Source organism: Nothobranchius furzeri, chromosome 17, assembly GCF_043380555.1.
Source record: "Nothobranchius furzeri strain GRZ-AD chromosome 17, NfurGRZ-RIMD1, whole genome shotgun sequence".
NCBI classification, from domain to species: Eukaryota; Metazoa; Chordata; class Actinopteri; order Cyprinodontiformes; family Nothobranchiidae; genus Nothobranchius; species Nothobranchius furzeri.
The window spans coordinates 37,424,893-37,449,291 of NC_091757.1; the positions used below are offsets into that span (position 1 = coordinate 37,424,893).

The following is a 24,399-nucleotide window of genomic DNA, read 5'->3' on the forward strand; positions in this document are numbered from 1 at the left end:
CAGATAGTCCAGGTTGTCCTGAAATTAATGATACCCCATAAGGCAATATTTATTGTTTTTATTAGAAAATACAAAAGACAAACCAAAATGAGTCAAAAACGGTGATTTACACTCTGGATCCCAGAGAGCTAATAATTTTTTTTAATTAGTTATTTGCTATATTTAGTCATATTTTTTATAAATGTACAGTCTAGCTTACCAGTCTAAATGATAAAAAACATTCGTCATAAATGTTTGTTGGTTTCACAGTAAAATAAACAACTTTTTTCCTATTCAGATTTTATGTTTTTGAGTGATTTAAGGTCTAATATGCAACCCCTTTATGTCCAAATATAAAAAATAAGCATAGATTCATAAAGTCCAGGTTGTGCTGAAAAGATTGATACCACATAAGGCAGTGGTTATGGTTTTTATTTTGGAAATACAGAGGAAAACTCACGGCAAATTACACCCTGGACCCCAGAGGGTTAAGGCGCCACCCAATTAAGGACGTCAGAGAAGCGGTCAGAGTTAGAGCGGGACACAACAAAGCTAGCAGGTGTTTTTGAGTAGGCTAACTTTCACGATGCTTTCGGGTGTGGCAAATCGTAAAAAAAAAATAATGAAGAGGAACTAAAGAAGAGACAGCCGGGGGGCTTTACAGAAGTTTCTGTCGGGCTGCTCGGGCAGCCGTCCGACAGCTGTGAACATGCTCGAGTCAGCAGAGCCAGAGGCCAGGCCCGAGCAAGACCCGGAGGAGACACAACCCGAAGACGCAGTGGAAGATGCGGCGGAAGACGATGTAGCGCCAACGCCGTCAACATCAGCGCCTTCACAGAAGGACAAACTGGAAGAACAGCAGCCAGCCAGAAGTGAGCCCAATATAATCTTATAGGAGCCTCTAGACCCAGACAGGGTATTAACAACTAGCTACCCATCTGATCCTGCAAAGTGGTACCAAACTGATGAGTACTTTGCACTAAACTATCCCTCTCAAAATATTGGATATTCTTCTGCATCACAGAGGAAATCTGGAGACATAGACTGAAGCTTAACCAAGGAACATTTCTTTAGACGTGTTTCTGCTGTGACTGAGGCCATGTGATGCTGGAAGGCTGAAGATTATCCCGGAGTAGATAATGCTAAATGGTTTCCTTGGTAAGTGTTGCTGGTTTTATTAATTATTTGTCAAATAATTTTATTAATGTTCAAATAGCAAAACAATAAGTTCACACTCAGAAAATTGACACAGAATTTCTGATTCAGCAGAGGCAACAGCCTACAACACGACTTATTTTGGCATACAAACAACCAATTTGTAACCAAAAACTAGGCTATGTAAAATGTGAATGAACTTTTATAAGTAAATTTTGTAAGTTTCAGATTTCAATTCATTACATAACATCGATGGAGGGTGGGGGTGGGGGTGGGGGTGGGGGGGTGGGGGGGGCCTAAAAATGCAGCCTGCCTAGTGTAGTCCATTTATTTAATCCGGCTCTGCATAGGGCATAGCGGGCAACTGCCCGCTGGGCCGACCATTTCATCTTTTATGGGCCGGTGTCTGTTTTTTTTTTTTTTTTTTTTTTTTCCTGGCCTCTAGTTGTTGCGGACAACTTGTCCACGCCGCCCCACGCGACGCCTCGTAAAAGTTGGTGGATTGGCCAATTGGTAATAATACACTGGGCTGGACCAATAGCCAGAGGTCTGATGCACCCGCCAGTTGTTTGTGAATCTCAGTAAACAGACAGACGAGCTTTACAAAATGGAGAAAAAAAAACGGAAAGCAGGAGCGGAGAAAATTCGACTAAAAAAGAAACTGGCCCTTCAGGCTGATGCTGGCACATGTGTTAAAATCTCACAGTTGTTTGGTAGTGGAGGTTCAAGCAAAATCAATTTAGGAAGTGATGGAGCCTCAGCCCAGCGACAGGTTGGAGAAGAAAAGAGGGAGGAGGAGGAGAAACCCGAGCCGGTGTTGTGCCATAAATTGACTCGCTGCCAAAAAATGATTAGCCACCGCGGGATCGCGCACGGTTAGGTAATTGCATTTCTAGACAAAATTCCCCAGGATTTCGCCCTAAAACTCAGCATATCTAGCAATATGGACATTCAGAAAGCAAAGATAACCTCTTCCGGTACTTAAACAGATGTTTATCGCGGATATTAGTGTGGCAGTGTTTGTGGCACCCTGCGCGGGAGGACGAGGACGTGCTTGTGGAAAGAGGGAGGAAGATGTGGCAGTGTGAGCATCCACAATGTCCCGATAGATCATGTGCCCTGGCTGCTTGGTCAAGGAGATATCCCTTTGGCTGACTGGTTAGAGCGTATGACTCTAACCCGGGAGTCTGGGGATCGTATCCCGCCCGGGCACTCCTTTCTGCACCTTGCCACATTAGTTTTTCCAGTTCGGAAGTTGTTTTAAGTGTTGCTATTTGTCTTAAACGTTCACAATGAGGATATCCTTTTTGCAATATTTGCGATTGAAAGATGGTTTGTGCCACAAACTTTGTGGTAAGAACTGGCTTTCTTTATGTTACAGCCTTGATACTAAAAAAATAAATAAACAATGTAAAATGGTACCCTGTATTGAATGTAAACGTTGTATAAATGGAAATAAACAATTCTCCAGCGATTTAATTTTTTCCCCTTCCTTTCTTTAGTCCACTTGACATGGAGCCACAGTTAACTAGTTTGGGGCACATTTTTACTTGAAAAAAAGTATTTAAACTGATCAAGCTTTGGCTTTACAGTGACACTGTGTAAGTTGCTAAACATTACGTTGCTCTATTTAAAAGTAACAAGATAAAAGCACTTCAGCACATAAAATTAAGATTGTCACTTGCCAAATAGACTACACCCTCCCGTTTACCTATAAGAAACGCCTCAAAATATCTTTAAATTCTTTATTGATGATTTAATTGTAGACAACTAAAATGGCATTTTACTTGCCAAAAAGTGATTGAATTGCTAAGATTTTCATGGAGGCTAAAATTGATCAAATAAGGGTTTTATGTATTATCTGTTGATGTTACTGTACTCATACTGCCTACTGTATCATCATAAACACCCCAAAAATGGTAAAAAAAAAAAAAAAAAGAAAAAAAAAGAAAATAATTTCCCTTGCCAAAAATTGATTAAAGTGTCCTGGTCACGTGTAAAGGGTTACATTTACCTAAATGTTACTTTATTTATTATCTCTTGATGTTATTAGTGCCATCACAGGACGCTGGGTGTCTTTCACATTCATAAACACCTCAAAAATGGCAACAAATGATCATTTCCCTTGCCAAAAATTGATTACAGTGTCCTGGTCACGTGTAAAGGGTTAAATTGACCTAAATATTACCTTATTTATTATCTCTTGATGTTATTAGTGCCATCACAGGATGCTGGGTGTCTTCCACATTCATAAACACCTCAAAAATGGCAACAAATGATAATTTCCCTTGCCAAAAATTTATCACAGAGTCCTGGTCACCCATAAAGGCTTAAATTGGCATAAACATTACTTCATTTATTATGATGCTGGGTGTGTTCCACAATCATATTCGAATAAACATGAAAATATTCTGTCCGAATATCTGTTTCTTGTTATAAATATAACAGCTAGAAGGATTTACAGTTAAAATAGGAGAAACACGTGACTCCCCAGGAAGGGTCGTAACACCACTTGCCTCATGCACATAAGTGAACAAAACAAAGCAGCATGGAGACACTCCGTCTCCAACCACCTCTCAGGCAGCAGCCTGCACTCCCAAGTTCTACACGTCACCAGAACATAAACAACCGCAACACAATAAAAGCAGTGTTATACAAAATGGAAGGCCTGTAGTGTTTATTCTCTTACAGTAACAACTTATCAATTTTTTGGAGGAATTTATTTGAGTATTTTTTGGTTTTTAGTAATTGTGCAATAGAAAAATAATCGCTAGATTAATCATCTAAATAGTCATTAGAATAATCGACTATTCGATAAAATAATCATCAGAATAATCATTTTAAAAATAATCAGTTACCCCCAACCCTACTTTTTAGAATACCAGGATAGGAAGGATGGTGTAGGTTTACGTTTATTAGATTGATACATAAATACTACCAATAAGAAAGTGTACGTTGGTGTGTGTCAGAAACAGCGTAAGGCTTAATGTCTTTTCCAAAAAAAAACAGGTGATGGGCCGGTCTCCAGTCAAAATGCCCGGGCTGAATTTTTGTCCCAGTCCAGCCCTGCTGTGTTCCCTCCTGGATCCCTCGTCATTCCATGGAAGATCACATGATGTCTGATACTTAAAACTTTATTGTTGTCGTTTTTGAATGTTTTGTAATTCCGACCAGACACGGAGTCAGAGGTGAAAGAGAAAGGAAAAGAGAAGGTGGGGGGTGGGGGGGTGGGGTCCACAAAAATAAACAATAATTAACAAGAGTCTGCTTCTAGACCTGCAGAAAGAGAAAGAATAGAAGAAGAAGAAAAAAGGGACACATAACATCAACCTGATGGTGAAATATAAAATCAACATTGTTTAACTGAACAATCACACGATAATAAATCATAGTGCATGTAGTGGCAACGACAGCCTTAAGACATGTGTTGAACGTGCCCAAGCCCATACTTTTGAGAGCACCATGTGAGCACCTGTGTGTGTACACGCGCTTGTTTATGTAAGGTTTATCTATAGGAGCATCCAACAGAGAGTGTGAGGGACCACAGATTCGCCCCCCAAAGATGCGTAGGAGACGGGGGGAGCTCCAAGTCCCAGAGATCCAGGCGCTGCCCCAGAACACAGGAACCCCAAGGAGACTGCAACCAGAAAGGCCCCCGCCCCCCTCGAGAGGCACAGAGGGTCACCCCGGGGGGGCACAACCAGCAGCCGGCAGAGCCCCTGGAGATCTCAGCGGCAAGCCCACAGGCCCGCCCGCAGCCTCCCACCCCCTAGCCGGCCGAGCCCGGGACCCAGCAACCCGGGACCCAGCAACCTGGGACCCAGCGACCCGGGACCCAGGGGCGACCACCCCCTTGCCGGGGACCCAGCAGAGCCCAGGGACCCAGACCCCACCAGGCAGCCACCGGGATTGACCAGGCAGGAGCCAAAGATCTTAAACCCCCTGACCCGGGAGCCACAAACACTCAGGCAGACCAAGGCACCACACCCCATACCAGGTGTGGCAGGGGGAGGGGAGACGAAGATCTATATCATAAAAAGAAGTCCCAGGACAAGAGAGGAGTCAAAGGCCCCACCTGACATATACAGTCATACACAAACACAGTCACACACTCCCTCCCTCATGCTCACACATGCACATACAACCAACGACTTACAAAAATGCACGCCGGACACCCACTCATGCTCCCCATTCACACCCTATTCACTCTGGTCTCGGTACTGCTGCACATTGGGTACAACCATCACCGGTTACGAGAGTTTGACCCTTTCTGCTGGGGTGCTGATGAGAAGGCTCCCCCGCCCAATGCTGAGCACAGCAACCCACCACCCCAGACCCCAACCGAACGGACGGCCAGATCTCCCTCCTAGCCTCCAGCTCCAGGAAGCCAAGCGACAACAGAGGTGTGCTAAGACCCCTAGTCTCCCTCCGCCTGCTCCATTATAGTGTTGTGTGTTGATGAGGTGTATTCCATGACTGTGGTGAGCGGGCAGTGCGGGCATTGTCTGGCCTATGCCAGCTGATGCCACCACACCACCCCAGTTGCACCCACAGCCCTCGGTGTCTAAGTGCAGTTTAAAATTGGAAGTGGGCACCGGCACTCGGGAGGAGGCTGAGAAATCCCCCTGCCAAGTGCCGTTGAATGTGCTCACTCCCAAGGCCCTAAGTGTGTGTTTGCGTGGAATGTCTTCGGTGGACCTGTATAAGGTGCAAATAAAATTGGGGGCAGGTTGCCACAGGAATGCGGAAATGGTGTCCATACCCGCACTCCCTGACTTGTCCACCCCCAAGGTCCTATGTGTATGTTTGTGTGATGATGTGAGGGAGCAGGAGGAGAAAAATATGTGGGGATGGGGAGGACTGGCTGGTTGGGCTTAGTCCTCCAGGGAGCCAGCTACCCCACTGGCCCCAATAGGCACCTCTGTTGTCAAATTGCCACCCAGGGCATGGAGACCCCAGCCCATCCTGCCAGGGCCCAAATCAGCAGCATTGCAGAGCCTCACGGAGCCCGAGGGCACCAACCCAGCCCCACCCAGCAGAATATCTATGCCCATCCCTGCATTTGCACAACTTCCAGAATATATGAGACATAGGACATCCAGGTAAGGTTGGGTCCTCCCCCTCCTGGGCCTGCCCCTCCCCTGTGATGAGACAGCAGAGGAGCCAAGGTCTACCCGAGGCCGCTGAACCCGGGCCAGGCACTGCTGCATGTGCCCGCCTCCTTCCCGGCAGCATACATGCCAGGACCCGACCCCCAAGGCCCCGCCCAGATCCCCACACGGGGCCGGCCACCCCCACACCCCGAGCCCCCAGGCCCCCACCCAGACCCGCCCTGGGGCAATGCAGCTGCCAGGCAGTGACCCATGGCCACCGCCAAGACCCCCCAAGGGCCCCACTCACACCCACCAGTAGCCCACCCCCCGAGGCAACCCAAGCACCTCCAGAGGGGGGCAACGGCCCCCCAGTCCCAGACACCCCCAGTGAACCCACCTCCAGGGAACATCCGGATACTCCAAACTCAGACCCTCCACTCCCCCACCCCCCCCACCCACATCATCCCGCAGGACAATATCAATGGTCCCCCATCATCGCTATGTGATGGAACCAATCAAAGGAGCCCAGAAAGATTCATTTGAGGTGGAAGCAAAGGCTAAATCAAGTGTAATATGATCTAACAAAATATTTCTAAACTAATTAATGCAAAGAGTTCCTCTATTTTTCCAATTCAAGAGGATAGTTTTCTTAGCGATGCATATGGCAGTCAGAACCACATGAACCAAAGATGTTTCAATCGGGACATCGTCCAGGTTTCCCAATAAACAAAGAGAGGGGGAAGTTGGGATATGACATTTCAGAAGTTTTGACAGATCCTCACATACTCTACCCCAAAATTCCTGGACAGGTGGACAGGACCACAGCGCATGAATGTAATCGTCAGGAATGTTGTTTGTGCAGTGTGTACAGGTGTCAGACGACACAAACCCCATCTTGAACATCCAATGACCTGTATAGTGTACTCTGTGTAGAACTTTGTACTGAATTAATTGTAAATTGGGGTGTCTGATTATTTTAAAAGTTTTTAAACAAGTTTGGGACCAGAAGTTCTGGTCAAAGCTAACTGATAGAACTCCCATTTTTCAATAGGGATTGCAATTTTATCGTCTATTTTGGACAGTGTCTTATATACTTTAGACAGTAGTTTGGGGGGTATGAGATTATAGAAGTCAAATACCCTTGGTGGTGTTTGTAATTCTATTTTATTGAGCTTAATTTTTTGTTTGACTTCAGATTTTATTTGGTGAAATTCTAAAAAGCTATTCTTATCAATTCCAAATTGGGAGACTATTCTATTAAATGGGATGAAGTCCAGTCCTTCATATATGTGTTCCAGGTATAGGATTCCTTTATTTTTCCAGTCCGGAAGGTTCATCATTTGGTTATTTTGCAAAATGTCAGGATTATTCCAGATACAGTAGGTGTGTGTCTGCATGGTACTAGTGAAGACTGTCATTTTTAGATACTCCCACCATGCCGTCAGAGAGGTGCTGATACTAATACTTTTGAAGCTTTCATGTTTTCTTATGCTTGAGCTAATAAATGGTAAGTCTGAAAGCTCTATCGTATTGCAAAGTGTCTGTACTACATCTAACCAGGACTCATCTAGTGGGTTATCTTGCAACCATCTTGGTATATATTGCAGCTTGTCTGCTAAGTAATAATAATAAAAGTTTGGTAAATCCAGTCCTCTGTCTTTGGTCTTCTGAAGTGTTTTAAAGCTAATTCGTGGAGGTTTATCCTGCCAAAGGAATTTAGTAATTAAGGAGTCCAGAGATTTAAACTAGTCAGCTGGTGGTTTGTTTGGGATCATCGAGAATAAGTAATTTATTCTGGGTAAGACCATCATTTTAATTGTAGCAACCCTCCCCATGAGTGATATTTGTAAGGATTTCCATCTTGCTGTCATGTTCTGTGTCCCTTTGTTCCCCAGCCCCTCCAGTTCCCACTCTAGGTTCTCCTTTTGTGTTCTCATGGCGCCCTCATGTGTCCTTTGTCTGCGTCTTTCCCCATGTGTCTCCTAATGTTTCTCCATCCCCTCTGGATTCCCTTTTGTGTTCTCTTAGCGCCCTCATGTGCCCTTTGTCTGCATCTCTGTTGTGTGTCTTACGTTATAGCCACAGCCTCTTGTTCCCCAGTTCATAGTTTGTGTGTGTCAGTATGTGTATGTGTTTGTGTGAGTTCTTCCCTTAGTCTTTAGGTTTAGTTTTGTGTGTTATATAGTGTTAGGTTTATCTGCCCTCCTCTGGTTCTCTTCCCCATCCAGTTAATTGTTGTCACCTGCCTTCCCTCCAGCCTCACTCCACACACCTGCTTCCTGTTTCCCTAATTGCTCCTCCCTGTCTATATAAGCCCTTCTTGTCTCATTGTTCTTGTCGGTCCATTGTTGTTTTACGTCAGCGTTGTTTTTGTCTCTCCCTCCTGGTCTCTGCTCATCTGCTCATGAAGTGAGCTTTTGGATTTTGGCTCCCCACCCCTTTGGATTTACTTGGTTTTTGGTTCACCTTAAAATAAAGGATTTTACTTTACATCATCTCCTGCCTCATGTCATCCTGGGTTTCTGCAATTTGGGTCCTGCCCCCCCCCCCCCTCCCCCCCCCCTAAACGTGACACTTGCAAGATCATCTTCCACTTTCTTTAAAAGTGGGATGTAGTTTAGTTTGGTTAGATCTGCCAGCTTGGGAGAGACATTAATTCCCAGGTATGTGATATTCCCTGACTTCAATTGTGTATTAAGCAAATTGACAAGAGAGAAATTAATTGGTAGAACTGTGGATTTTAACCAGTTTATAGAGTAATCTGAAACTCTTGAAAAAGAGTTTATCAGTTCTATTGAATGGGAGAGAGAGGATTGAGAATTCTGGAGAAATAGTAAAACATCATCTGCATAAGGACTTATCTTGTGTTCTATTTTCTTACACTCTATCCCTTTAATATTTGTTGCTTGCCTAATTGCTGCCGCTAGTGGTTCGATAAAAATAGCAAACAGCGAGGGGGAGAGTGGGCATCCCTGCCTGGTCCCCCTCTGAAGACAGAAGCTAGCTGATATTTGGTCGTTTGTCCTGACACGTGCAGTTGGTGAACTGTATAATGTTTGTAGCCAGTTTATGAAGAAGTTCCCAAAGCCAAATTTATGTAAAGTTGCTAATAGGAACTTCCAGTTAACTCTATCAAAAGCCTTTTCTGCATCTAGAGATAATATACTAGTTTCTATGTTTCCACTGTAAGAGAAATCTATCAAATTAAGTAATCTACGTGAGTTTGTGGATGAAACCAGTTTGGTCAGGGTGTATTATGAAGGGGGTTACCTTCTCTACTCTTTTTGCCAGGGCTTTACAAATTATTTTGAGATCAACATTAATAAAAGAAATTGGGCGATAGCTGGTAGGAAATGCTGGGTCTTTGCCTGGTTTTAACAAGAGACTAATATTGGCTGAATTCATGTTTGGCTGTAATCTGCCGCTCTCTTCGATTTCCCTCACCATTCTGAAAAATGTTGGAGCCAGAATGATCCAGAATTCTTTGTAGAACTCTACTGGGAACCCGTCTGGACCTGGAGTCTTCCTATTAGTCATGGATTTAAGGGCTTCCTGGAGCTCAGCTGATGTTAGTGGCGAGTCCAGGACTGTAGCTTGGCTGTCTGATAATTTAGGAAGTGTTATCCTGTCAAGGAACTCGTTGATCTCGTTATCTGATGGGTTTATCTGTGGTGAGTACAAAGTTTGGTAAAAGTCTCTGAAGGTGTTGTTTATTGTTTCAGGGTCATAAACTATATTCCTCATCACCACCACTCTTGGCGCATCTGACGGAGGACTGTGCACTGTTATAGGTGAGCATTGCTGCACCTACATCCCATCCACACATGATAACTGGACTTTGGTTCATGATCATGTTTGAGTGCTTGGAGACTTCCTGAAATCTCAAGAATCACCTGGAGGTTCCTGGAACTTAATGAATTGGCTGACCACTGGTAACTGGTATCAACTGCTGTTAAAGTGTCTAACACCTGTTGTTTCCATCCTAGTAATGATTTGCCTGGTGATAGGATGTGTCATCCCTTGTCTGAAAAGTATGGTAAACAAACTAATGACAAATTTAATGGTACAGTATTCACTCCTGCAACAAAGAGAGGAGCTGGAAGAAGAAAAAGAATGCATTGCTTAATAAAGCTGATTCCGTTATGATGTCAACAACGCAAACTACAGTTTTGTAACCGTTGTTTGGATGACGTTTTAGATATCAGCTCGTTTTATTTTATCATCTCATTTTTATCTTTCTACTTTTATATTTACTTTATCGTTTTTGCATTTAATCATATCATTGCAGGTTGCTACATATTTTGCAGCCTTTTTGAGGATCGCTAACTGTTTTGTGATCTTTTAGATGTCTGTCATTTTTTAATTTTACAGTTACATTAATTTTTACATTAATTACATTATTTTTTATTATTACTACTGTTTTTATTATGCTGTCTGTTACAGGGGAATAACATGCATTTACAGGGGGGGAATGATAGATAAAAATTGATTGCTGATATTATAACTGTTTTTCTTATCGTACAGCTGTTGCTTCATTAAATGTAAGTTTTACCTTGTGCCAGTCTCCCGACTCAACAGAGTGCAGGATGACCTCCCTAGAACACACTGGGCCTTTTTATCTGGTTCACTCCTCTGTAAACAGCCGGTTCTACTCAGGATGTTGAAAGCACCTGTCCCTGCGTGAGGGAGTTTGGGCAGTTGCTTTACTCCCTACATGAAAACAACTTTCCACCTGACTGTCTCAGGAATGTGATGTGTGTGCGTTACTTGTGTGTCTAATAAAAAGACCTGAGAGAGCGGAAGTTCTCTTGAGATCGTGTGAACTAAGCCTGGGTGTGTATCGTATTTGCTTCTTCGCATCTTTCTCCCTCTGCAGAGTTAATCAGGACAATATTATGCTCTCACCTCTGTGTGTTTGATTTCGCCCAAGGTTTATTAAAGAAATAAACCAACAGGAGGCAAGGAGGAACACCACATAGACAAGGGACGGTGTCAACAGCTCCATCGCGGTCAGCAACCCGTGTATTAACAACTCCGGGTATGTGATCACACAGTACAATTAGTCAATATTTATCAGTGGAGAGGCACAACTGCAGAGTGTTACTTCAGTTAGTCATAATTGCAAAACTGCAATCTTCCCCTTCCAGTCGGCATATGGATCCTTGGACCAAAGAAAAAAATGAATGGAAGTGAATGGAGCTATGGGAGCTATTTTCTGGTCCGCTTTGCCTTAAGCCCTGAATCACATATGTTGTACTTCAATTTAAATGATAAATAATGATGTGTGTTTCAACTCTGTTTGTCACATACTTTGAGATTTATCAGCTTGTAAAAGTTGGTAATAAATTACTACAAATCAGACGTCGCATATATTACGTCACAACAAAATCTCCTCTCCCCCAGTGTAGCTGCAACTTACCACATGGCCAAATTTATAGTGGTTATCGCCACATTTAATGCTCCTTCTGTCATACTGGGAGAAAAATTTGAAGCTGCTAATTTGTGGTCACCTAAATGCACCTGGGCTGCAGGGAGGGAAGAATGCAGGAAGAGAGGGAGAAAGTGGAAAAAGGACATGCTGCATGTATTTCTAATTGCTCTAAGGCAATTCCCTTCCCAAACTTATTTAGCCGCGCACCCCCTTCTATGTCCCGACCATGTCGACGCACCCCCACAGTCCCCACATCAGGGCATGGCTCTATATATATATATCAGATGTCAAGCTAAACAGACAGGGTTAAAAAAAATTCACCATCACTTTCATTTTTTAAATAGTAATTAATATTCGATACCATTACAATTTCCTTTGATTTCATTTTAAATAAATATTTAGAGTGCCCAGGTAGCACATAAAAATGCAATTTAACGGTTTTCTTAAAGTTGGAACGTTTAACCTGTGGCCAGAGCTCTCTCCTTCCTTCTGCTCTGTGTAAACCTGAGCTGATCACCTACTTGTGCGTAATCAAATGTCTATAGGGGAAAAGATGGAAAAGATAAAGCCATGAGGTTCACTTTTGCCTCAGACCGACTTATTGCTGTTTTATGGTGTGGCTGAATCTGCGATCTGCTGCCATGCGGACTGGAATAACAAATGCTGCAGTAACATGAGATGTGGTCAGGTTCATGAGGAGTCACTGGCTGTAGCGGACCCGACTCATCCCAGAAGCTAATATCTTAATTTGACCTTGAATGAAAAATAACCTCTTAAAAGTTTTTATCACGGTGGAGGCAGCGTTCATTTCTGCCTTCAGTCTGACGGCGCGCCGGAGTTAAAACAGCGTGCGCGCTTATTGAATCTGTGTGTGTGTGTGTGCGCGCGCGCGGCACAGCCGCTCAAGTCACCGCGTCTCGTTATTGGCGCTATTTAAACCAATGTTGTAAAATGACTTCTGCCCAGCCCAGATGTGCTCACATGTGCACCCGTGAGCCGTGGTTCCGCTGGAACACGTCTGACCTCTGACAGACGCACTCTGAACTTCAGATCTTCAGCGCGCTGTCAATAGCCTGAATGGGAATCATTTCTTGTTATTTTGTTACATCCACAATGTTCTGTGTGTGAGGTTTACAATGTCAGAACACCTGCATGAGACAGGTGTTAATTACAATCTGCCAGAATGACTCGCCACCTTCAGATTCCTCCAACACTGTTAAAAATGATCAAATAACATCGGCGTGCGCAGGCCAGAGTGCTGAAGCTCGGCGCATTATTATGAAGCTAGGGCACATGTGGAGGACACGCACGCGCAAAAATATACTTGTTTTCAATTACATTTATTGTGCCCACTTACTTTTTCTTAAGCCCACCCACAAATGAGTTTCTACGCTAATGGTGACATATGACAGACTTCTCTGAGCTCCGCAGCCATTACACTTTTCACCTCGCGCACCCCCTAGCGGCAGCTCGCGCACACCACACTTTGGGAATCCCTGCAAAAGTTGGAAATCTTTCCAAGAGCTTGTTAAATCTGCAAACATAGCTTATTATTCCAACCTTGTACATGCAAATGCCAACATTTCACAAGTTCTGTATGCTGCCATTAAATCTGTGCTGAATGTGGAAGGCTATTCTCCTGCACACTGACTATGTGTGTAATATTTTCCTCCAATTTTTTATTTAACAAAGTGGTGATGCTGCGAGTGCTCCTAGCTACAGTTAATGAGCTAAGCCCGTTTACCCTTCAGGGTAAATTTACAGGAACTTCCCAGCATGTATGTGACTCCACTTGACTGGGCCATCTGAATGACCATTTTCCGGGCCATTTTTAGGAACTGTTTAGTACCTGTTCTCAGAATGTCGGTGAAGTTCCTGAGCAGAACTTTTGTTTAACTCATGCTCATTGGTTGTAACTCAGTAGGAAATGACATCAGCAGATGCCATCCAAAACAAACAGCATTAGTAAAAGTAGAAGAGTTGCTGGTGAAGCAGAATAGAAACAAAAGAAAATAAGCACTTACCGCACTTAAAATAGCCGTTACTAAACTCCCAACACTGAAAAACACGACAGAATTCCTCCACCACAACTTTATTTACTGGGTTTTGTTGTCTTACAGAGCACTGGAAATAACAGAGCTTCTTCTGGTCATTGAACACCACATTTTTCATCACGCAGCTGCTTTCGTGCTCTGAATGGATAAAATTATCATATACTTTGATAGAATTAAACTTATGTTAAATGTAATGTTGTTAATAGTAATGTGGATTATTTTTGGTGCTAATCAGTGATATCACTCACTGTTTCATTTAGTTACAAGTGCAAGGGGTTATCGGTGTGCATCCAATTTGAATCCTTATTTGTCTCTGAGCTCTCGTGATTCACAAAACTCCCGATGTTTACTCTAATTTTACTGCTATTGTGATCAGAGGTTCTTTACTTTTTTAGCTTTATCAGATAAATGTTTTTTTTTTGTCCCTACTGAGACTCCTCCATGATAAACGTGACAATAATTTCTAACCAGGTATAGCTTGTCTGTTCTGAGCAAGCCCCCATAATTCAGGTCTGGATACGAAGCAAAACAGGAAGTGACAAAATTGCAGTTCCACCCCCATCCCCTAGGGGCTGGTGTCAGAAGTTAGCAAAATCTTTTTTCTTTATGTAATAAATTAATATTACATATGTGGTTATTTTGGTCTCAATGATGTTGACAATAATATCGTTTATTGTCAATAATTTGTCGGACAATATGTCGTCCAGCAAAATTTGTAATCGTCTCAGGCCTAGTAAGAATTCTAAACAAAGATTTATAAATGAGGCCCCAGGCTGATAGTATAGCAGTGGCCACGCACTGCTAGATCTAATCTTTGCCATTAATTCACATTCTGTTTCTAATTGTATAGATGGAAAAGGAATGCTGGCCCTGATGACCCTGGCAAAACTTCTGCCCTCCTCAGTCTACAAAGTAGGCCGCAAAGCAGTTCGGCACACATTGGAGGAAGCCAGACGGGCATTCCTCGAAATAAGATCAGTAAGTAAATATTTTGTTGAACTTGTTGTTGTTACACCGTCTTCCTCCGCTTATCCGGGTCCGGGTCGCGGGGGCAGCATCCCAATTAGGGAGCTCCAGGCCGTCCTCTCCCCGGCCTTGTCCACCAGCTCCTCCGGCAGGACCCCAAGGCGTTCCCGGACCAGATTGGAGATGTAACCTCTCCAACGTGTCCTGGGTCGACCCGGGGGCCTTCTGCCGGCAGGACATGCCCGAAACACCTCCCCGGGGAGGCGTCCAGGAGGCATCCTGACCAGATGCCCAAACCACCTCAACTGGCTCCTTTCGATCCGGAGGAGCAGCGGTTCTACTCCGAGTCCCTCCCGAATGTCCGAGCTCCTCACCCTATCTCTAAGGCTGAGCCCGGCCACCCTACGGAGGAAACTAATTTCGGCCGCTTGTATCCGCAATCTCGTTCTTTCGGTCATTACCCAAAGCTCATGACCATAGGTGAGGATTGGGACGTAGATCGACCGGTAAATCGAGAGCCTGGCTTTCTGGCTCAGCTCCCTCTTCCCCACGACAGATCGGCTCAGCGTCCGCATCACTGCAGACGCCGAACCAATCCACCTGTTGATCTCCCGATCCCTCCTACCCTCACTCGTGAACAAGACCCCGAGATACTTAAACTCCTCCACTTGAGGTAGGACCTCTCCCCCGACCCGGAGGTAGCAAGCCACCCTTTTCCGGTCGAGAACCATGGTCTCAGATTTCGAGGTGCTGATCCTCATCCCAGCCGCTTCACATTCGGCCGCGAACCTACCCAGCAAGAGCTGAAGGTCAGAGCTGGATGAAGCTAGGAGGACCACATCATCCGCAAAAAGCAGAGACGAGATTCTCCTGCCACCAAACTCGACACACTCCACAACACGGCTGCGTCTAGAAATTCTGTCCATAAAAGTGATGAACAGAACCGGTGACAAAGGGCAGCCCTGGCGGAGTCCAACCCTCACTGGGAACAGGTCCGACTTACTACCGGCTATGCGGACCAAACTCACGCTCCTCTGGTAAAGGGACTGAATGGCCCTTAACAGAAAGCCACCCACCCCATACTCCTGGAGCGTCCCCCACAGGGTGCCCCTGGGGACACGGTCATAAGCCTTCTCCAAATCCACAAAGCACATGTGGATTGGTTGGGCAAACTCCCATGCCCCCTCCATCACCCTTGCAAGGGTATAGAGCTGGTCCACAGTTCCACGGCCAGGACGAAAACCACATTGCTCCTCCTCTATCTGAGATTCAACTATCGATCGGACCCTCCTCTCCAGTACCTTGGCGTAGACCTTTCCAGGGAGGCTGAGGAGTGTGATCCCCCTATAGTTGGAACACACCCTCAGGTCACCCTTCTTAAAGATGGGGACCACCACCCCGGTCTGCCACTCCCTAGGAACTGCCCCCGATGACCACGCAATGTTGTAGAGACGTGTCAACCATGACAGCCCTACAACATCCATAGCCTTGAGATACCCAGGACGAACCTCATCCGCCCCCGGGGCTCCGCCGCTGTGTAGTTGTTTGACTACCTCAGCAACTTCTGCCCCCGAGATCGGACAGTCCATCCCCAGGCCTCCCAGCTCTGGTTCCTCCTCGGAATGCGCATTGGTGGGATTGAGGAGCTCCTCAAAGTATTCCTTCCACCGTCCGACTATAGCCTCAGTTGACGTCAGCAGCTCCCCATCCCCACTGTAAACAGTGTGAGCGAGTTGCTGCCTTCCTCTCCTGAGGCGCCGGACAGTTTGCCAGAACCTCTTTGGAGCCGATCGATAGTCTTTCTCCATGGCCTCACCAAACTCCTCCCACGCCCGAGATTTTGCCTCGGCAACTGCCACTGCTGCACCCCGCTTGGCTATCCGGTACCTGTCTGCTGCCTCCGGAGACCCACAGACCAGCCACGCCCTGTAGGCCTCCTTCTTCAGCCTGACGGCTCCCCGAACCTCTGGTGTCCACCAGCGGGTACGGGGGTTGCCACCACGACTGGCACCGGCCACCTTACGACCACAGCTAGCAACAGCCGCCTCGACAATCGCAGAGTGGAACAAGGCCCACTCGGACTCAATGTCCCCCACTGCTCTCGGGACGTGGTCAAAGCTCTGCCGGAGGTGGGAGTTGAAGACCGTCTTGACAGGTTCTTCTGCCAGGCGTTCCCAGCAGACCCTCACTATGCGTTTGGGTCTGCCAGGTCTACGCGGCATGTTCCCTTGCCATCTGATCCAACTCACCACCAGGTGGTGATCAGTTGACAGCTCCGCCCCTCTCTTCACTCGGGTGTCCAAAACATACGGCCGCAGGTCAGATGATACGACTACAAAATCTATCATCGACCTGTGACCTAGGCTGCCCTGGTACCAAGTGTACCGGTGGGCATCCTTATGTTCGAACATGGTGTTCGTTATGGCCAAACTGCGGCTTGCACAGAAGTCCAATAACAAAACACCGCTCGAGTTCAGATTAGGTGGGCCGTTCCTCCCAATCACACCCCTCCAGGTCAAGCTGTCATTGCCCACGTGAGCATTGAAGTCCCCCAGCAGGACAATGGAGTCCCCTGATGGAGCACTATCTAGCACTTGTCCCAGGGACTCCAAAAAGGGTGGGTACTCTGAACTGATATTTGGCCCATAAGCACAAACAACAGTCAGGACCCGTTCCCCGACCCGAAGGCGCAAGGAAGCTACCCTCTTGTCCCCCGGGGTAAACCCCAACACACAGGCAGAGAGTCTCGGGGCTAACAAAAAGCCAACCCCAGCCCTCCGCCTCTCACCCGGAGCAACTCCAGCAAAGTAGAGTGTCCAACCCCTCTCCAGGTCTCGGGTTCCAGAGCCAATGCAATGTGTCGAGGTGAGTCCGACTATATCTAGCCGGTACCGCTCAACCTCTGCCACAAGCTCCGGCTCCTTCCCCGCCAGCGAGGTGACGTTCCATGTCCCAAAAACTAGTTTTCTTGTCCGGGGATTGGACCGCCAAGGCTCCTGCCTTGGTCTGCCACCCGATTCGCATTGCACCGGACCCTTCATGTTCTTCCTGCGGGTGGTGGGTCCACAGTTGGACGAGCCCATGTATCCGGTTCGGGCTGGGCCCGGCCAGGCCCCATGGGCGAAAGCCCGGCCACCAGGCGCTCGCTCACGGGCCCCAACCCCAGGCCTGGCTCCAGGGTGGGACCCCGGTAACCCTCCGGGCCGGGTACTCCGACTCTTCGTTTTAACCGCCATGAAAGATCCTTCGAACCGTTCTTTGTCTCACCCTTCACCTAAGACCAATTTGTCATGGGAGACCCTACCAGGGGCACTAAGTGCCCCAGACAACATAGCTCCTAGGATCATTAGGGCACTCAAACTCCTCCACCACGATAAGGTGACGGTTCAAGGAGGAGCTGTTGTTACACCTTTAAGTATAAATACTTTCATATATATTTTTTATTTATGTACACCCCCCCCCCCCCCCCCCTTTTTTTTATAGAATGGAACAAATATGGTGGAGTTCCAATTGGAGGCTGGGGCCAACAAAGCCTACCCTTTTGTATTGCTGTTGGGGGGAGGAGAGTGCCTGGTCTCAGGCATTTGTTATCTTTTCAGGAAAGGCAATTGAACAGCGCACACTGTGTGGGAGCTGTTACAGACAGCAATTTATGGGACGGGGGTGTAGTTTCCCCGTTAATTTCCTTGCCTCTCAGCTTATTTAGTTTTTTTTTCTATTTTCCATGCTTAAAACTGTTGTCTGTTTTGTTCTGTACATGTTCCGATCTTCTCTAGGATTGTGTCCCTGTGTGGAAGCTTTTACAGACAGCAATTCATAGGAATCGGGGCATAGTTTCCCCTTCCATGAATTTCCTTGCCTTCAGCTAGTTTGTTTTTCATGTTTAAAAATAGTTTGTACAGTCTGTTTTGTTCTGTACATGTTCTGATCTTCATTTTTATTTTACCAATCTTCATGTTTTACAAAACTTGAACTATCAATAAAATCACTATTTTGTGTAGTTGTTATTTACATAATTTATTTGGGTATTTTGACACCCAAATAAATTATGTAAATAACAACTACACAAAATAGTACATGTAAAGATGCAGAATGGATTTCAAAACATGTTTTAACCTTAATGATTTGATATTTTTTTTATCAATTTCTAGTGATCAGATTAAGGAGGAAAATCAAATAGATATAATAGCTCAAAAGTTAGGTCAATAGAAATGATGGTGTAAATAACATAAATGCTAGGTTGAAAATAGTTAAAAATCTGGTGTCACCCTCTTGTGTTTTTTTGGTAAAACTACAAAAACAAGTTGTCACTTTCAACAGATCAGCAGATCAATTAAAACACATCACAATCCTGATTAAAAAATGTAATTTATAATAAAGGTGTAGAATTTTACATTATACACCAAATATCTGAGGTGGTTGATGCCAAACTTTCAAACCACAGCCCACTAATAATAATGTTTTGCGTACAGATCAGAAGTCATTTGTTTTTGTGTAAACAGATGTGAAGAAATTTTAACTGTATTCAAGGGGAATGAAGAACTTGCAACTGCAAAAAAAAATAAAAATAAAAAAAATAAAAAAATCATGTGGCATGTGCTGCTTTTGAGCATTAGGTCGGCCTCTTCAGTCTGGTTGTAAATCCCTTTTGAAAACCTATTTTTATGATTTGGCTTTTAACTCAGCATGAGAGTCTTTATAGTGTTTGTTCTTAAGCTTTAGTTTTGATGCATTTTTATCTTGTGTATTGTTTTTTAATGTTTTAATTTATGTGAAACACTTTGGTTGGATTTATACCGCTGTAAGGGGCTATACGAATAAAGCTGCCTTGCCTTTGTGTGGACTTCTGAAATCACGTGTGGTGTTCCGATTCTCCTGTGATTTTTTTTTTGACGTCACAGGATCAGCTGTGTGGAGCTCTGTCGCTCTCGATTAGCGTCAGAATAGCTTCCAGTTGGAAATGAGTTTGTGGTTAAAACGTCACCATTACATTATGTGACTACTTTCATGGCCGATGGAAAGAAGGGGTGAATCTAACAGCTGAAATGTCTCCCTAGCTTTCCTTAGTGTCTACAGGAGTAATTAAAAGTATCTTTAGTCTAGCAGAAAATAACTCACTATCTGAATGAGCTGGTGCCGCCTCTAGCAGTCACCAGGTAAGAGACATAAGACATCCTGGGCATGTGACTAACTCACTCACACCTAGGGATAATTCAAATACACTAATAAACCTAACCTGCTATGTTTTTGGTGTTTGTGGGGGGAACTGGAGCACCCAGAGAAAACCCACACATGCATGGGGAGAACATGTTAACTACGTAAGAGAAGTCACAGGTGAAATCTGAATCTGCAATCTTCTTGCTTTGACTAAGTGTGTCCTCATGCAGCCCCATTTTTGGTACTAATTTTGTAAAATAATATAATTAAAACAAGTTCTACATATATACTAAACTACCAGAATTTAGACATGCAGAGGTTGACGACGTGGAACTTTTCGATGAAGAAGTTCTTAATCTTTGTAAGGCCTGTATTTCTTTTGGCATCAGAAGGTTTTATTCCTTTCTGTTTTTTGAGAAACATTTTCACAAATTCTTTTGTACTTGGACGTTTGGGAATTTCAATTTCATCGTGTGGAGGGATGTTTCCTGGTTGGAAATTTTTCATTATTTCACGAGCTATTCTCACATAACGTTTATCTGAAGCGCCATCAAGATGCTCCATTGTGATAAAAGGGTGTTTAAGAGCATCAGCTGGGAGAATGCGCTTTGCTGGATCCACTGTTAACAGTTTTTTCACGAGGTCAAGAAAAGCTTTGATATCTTCCTTTTCAGTAGATTTTTTGGTTTTTGAGAAAAACAAGTCCTCAAGGGATGTGAAACGATCATAGATTGAGTTTGCCTTCCTAGACCCCACTCCTTTCTTCTCTTGGTGTAGGTATTGGTAGATGGTTTTAAATCTCCAAGAATGTTTAAACCCTTTCTTATCTTTTATGAAATATTTTGAGACTCGAGTCCCCTTGTCCAGTAGTTTTTTGTCAGGTTGACCAAGGAACTTCATAATTATTCCCAGATTATCGTATTCGTTGTCGTAAGGGAACAATGAATGTCTAAGAAACAGAGTAGACAAGAGACAGCCAAGACTCCAAGTGTCTATCGCTTCATCTCGTGGTAGACCAAGAGTTATCTCTGGAGCTCTGTATGCCAAATTCTGAATGCTACCCTTTTGTTCTAAAGTTTCAGTCTCACAAGCAAACCCAAAATCAATCAGCTTCACTCTGAATGGTTGTGCTTTATGATTTACAAGCATGATATTATCAAGTTTCACATCTGCATGAGTAATACCAAGATGTTTTAAAGCACTAAGTGCTACTAAGATCTGCTGGGCAATCGCTCTGATTTCAGCCACCTTTAAAGAACCACCTTTGTTCTCCACAAACTCACACAAATCTTTATCCAAAAGCTCGAATTCCTGATATAAAAAGCCTTGAAAGGCGAAACTGTTGTTCAATCTGATAAAATAGCTATCGTATTGTGTGACTTCGTTCAGACGTTCTAATACTTTAATCTCACTGAAAAAACTGATGTAATCGCTTACACGTGTTATTTTCAAAGCTACGACCTCATTTGTTTCCTGTATTCGGCACCTGGCCACCGCTCCATATGCCCCAGATCCAAGTACTTGTTCTACAATATAAACCTTTGGAAAGCCTTCAATCATCTTACCTGGGATTAGTTTTGAAGATAAGCTTTCTGAGTCAGTTGAGTGTGTGTCATCTGTGTCTGAGGAAAATGTTTCCCAACCTGTAGATTGGTCTGATGAAAGATTATCCATATGCAGTTCTTCTGTGTTTACTGTGCTGGTTTTCTCTAATGACTTTTTGCTACACATTGCTTCTTCATTCTTCAAGAAACTAAGTAACTCATTCTTCTCTCTGGTGTCAATAGAAGTTTTCTCTGTAACTTTTCCTCCTTTGCTTTCTTTTAAACAACACTGTACTGTACTGGATGCCGATTTATCGAATTCTGCCTTTGGTAAAGATCTATCTAAGTTTGTCTGAACACTTGGCACCTGACTGGGGGCAGGGCGTTCGCTGATTTCAGTTTCACCATCTGAAGGAAATTTCTCTGGTTGGACATTTTTCATTAATTTACGAGCGTTTCTCACATAATGTTCATCTGAAGCGCCATTAAGATGCTCCATCGTGATGAAAGGGTGTTTTAGAGCATCAGCTGGGAGAATCCGGTTTGATGGATCCACTGTTAACATTTTCTTCACGAGGTCAAGAAAAGCTTTAATATCTTCATTTTCAGTTGAGTTGTTGGTGTTTCGTTGGAAAAACAAGTTATCCAGCGTTGTTAAATCATCATAGGCTGCGTGTGCCATCTTAGACACAGCTCCTCTCTTCTTTTCGTATTGTTTCAGGGTTTTAAATCTCCAAGAGCATTCAGACCCGTTCTTACCTTTTATGAAATAGTCTGAGACTAGAGTCCCCTCGTCCAGTAGTTTTTTGTCAGGTTGACCAAGGAGCTTCATAATTATTCTCAGGTTGTCGTATTCGTTTTCATATGGGAACAGATGACAATCAAGAAACAGAGCAGACAAGAGACAGCCAAGACTCCAAGTGTCTATAGCTTCATCTCGTGGTAGACCTAGAGTTATCTCTGGAGCTCTGGTTTTTAAATTCTGAAAGACAACATTCTCTGGTAAACATTCAGTCTCAAAAGCCAACCCAAAATCAATCAGCTTCACTCTGAATGGTTGTGCGTCATGATTTACAAGCATGATATTATCAAGTTTCACATCAGTGTGAGTAATACCAAGATGTTTTAAAGCACTAAGAGCTACTAACATCTGCTGGGCAATCGCTCTGATTTCAGCCACCTTAAAAGGGTCACCTCTTTTTTTCAAATAATCAAGCAAAGTTTGATCCAAAAGCTCGAATTCCTGACATAAAAAGCCTTGATAGGTGAAACTGTCATTACATTTGATGAAGTAGTGTTTGAAATTTGTCAGTTTGTTTAGAAGTTGTAACGTTTCAACTTCATTTAAAAATGCGTTTTCATACTTTCCACTCGTTACTTTCAAAGCTACCACCTTATCTTGTCCCTCTATGCAGCACCTGGCCACCTCTCCAAACGTCCCAGAACCAAGAATTTCCTCTACATTGTAAACCTTTGAATTCCCCGTAATTATCATACCAGGCGTTAATGTTGAAGGGGTGCTATCTGAGTCAGCTGAGTATGACCCTTCGCCTGTGTTTGAGAAATCAGTTTCACATTTGATAGACAGGTCCATCTTTGAGTCCTCTGAATTAGCTCCTTCAAAATTTTCACTGCTAAACAACTGACTGAATTTCTCATCATTAGGTGAACTCTTCCTGGGGTCAGAGTGTGGCGTGTTTTTCTTTTCAGCCTTTGTTTCAATGCTACTGGTTCCTGTTCTGGTTTTGGTCTGAACTAAATGTGAGGAATTTCTCTTTCCCTCCTTACTAAAATCCAGGTCTGGGGTCTGTTCTCTGTTGCTGTTAGGAGTGAAAAGAGAACTATACGTGTTTTCTTGTTCTCTGTGTTGGCATTCCTTCATAATTCTTTGGGATTCTGTTAAATAAAATTCATCTGAGATATAACGTAGATGCTTCATTGTAATAAATGGGTGATTTAAAGCATCCGCTGGTTTGATCCTAAGAGCTGGGTCCACGTTTAACATCTTCCTGAGAAGGTCGATAAAAGCCTCTGTGTCATCATAATCTATTGGCTCTGGTTGACTGGATTTAAACAGAAAGTCACTTAAATCAGTTAAATTATTGCAATCTGTTTTCTTAACATCACTTCCGGTTATTTCTTCAAATTCATTCGGAGTCTGGAGTCTCCAAACGTAATCAGACCCCTGCTTCACTTGTTTAAAAAACCGACGACTATGACATCCTTTTCCCAGTAGTTCATTTCCCGGCTGGCCCAAGACATCTACGATAAACCTCATGTACTGATATTCGCAGTCCACAGGGCTCATGTGTTGCCCTAAGAACAGAAAAGCTAACGTACATCCAAGGCTCCAGATATCAAGGCTTTCGTCTAGTGGACAATCCAGGTACACCTCTGGTGCGGTGTAACCACAATCTAATGGGATCTTTAAGTCACATAAGTCAGATGTCTTTGCAGAGTTGGAAAAACCAATCAATTTGACACCATACTGATGTGAGAGTCCATCCGTAGTCATTATATTTTCTGGCTTTATATTAGCGTGAGTGAATCCAGAGTTTTTCAGAGCCGTTAGAGCAACTAACATTTGATATGCAATAGCTCTGATCTCAATAAGGTGAACAGGTCTCCCATTTGCTGCTAAAACTAATTCCAGAAAGGTTGAATCCAGTTTCTCATAGACCAAGCAGGTCCTGTCTTGGTATGAAAAACACTCAGAAAAGTTGACAATATTGCTTTTGTGGAGATTTAAACTTTTCAGTTGTTTCAATATTGTCGCCTCTCTCTTATTTTGAGAATAAAACATGTTTGTGGCAAATTTTATTGCCAAAATTTCACCTGTTCTCTCATTTCGGCACTCAGCAATCTGACAAAACTTCCTGTAATGTGATACTTTTTGGATTTGGTAAACATTTGATCTGCTTGCAACAGAAATACCTTCCTTAATTCTGAAAGTAGAATTATCCAAACATTCCTGTGTGGATTTTGCCATTTTAATTCGTCTTGTGGGAGTCAAAAAACAA

The 24,399-nt window shown here is 44.0% G+C and overlaps 1 protein-coding gene across 2 annotated transcripts in view; it reads left to right on the forward strand.

Annotated features, from left to right (window-relative positions):
• The first annotated feature begins 11,153 nt into the window (after positions 1-11,153).
• LOC107393710 (tetratricopeptide repeat protein 28) overlaps positions 11,154-24,399 on the forward strand; it is a 264,696-nt gene continuing 251,450 nt past the window's right edge. For both annotated transcript variants that reach the window (XM_054731384.2, XM_054731385.2), the window contains exons 1-2: positions 11,154-11,265; positions 14,563-14,690. In XM_054731384.2, coding sequence (XP_054587359.2) covers positions 14,574-14,690 — 117 coding nt within the window. In that variant the 5' untranslated portion in view covers positions 11,154-11,265; positions 14,563-14,573. The remainder of the gene's footprint in view (positions 11,266-14,562; positions 14,691-24,399) is intronic.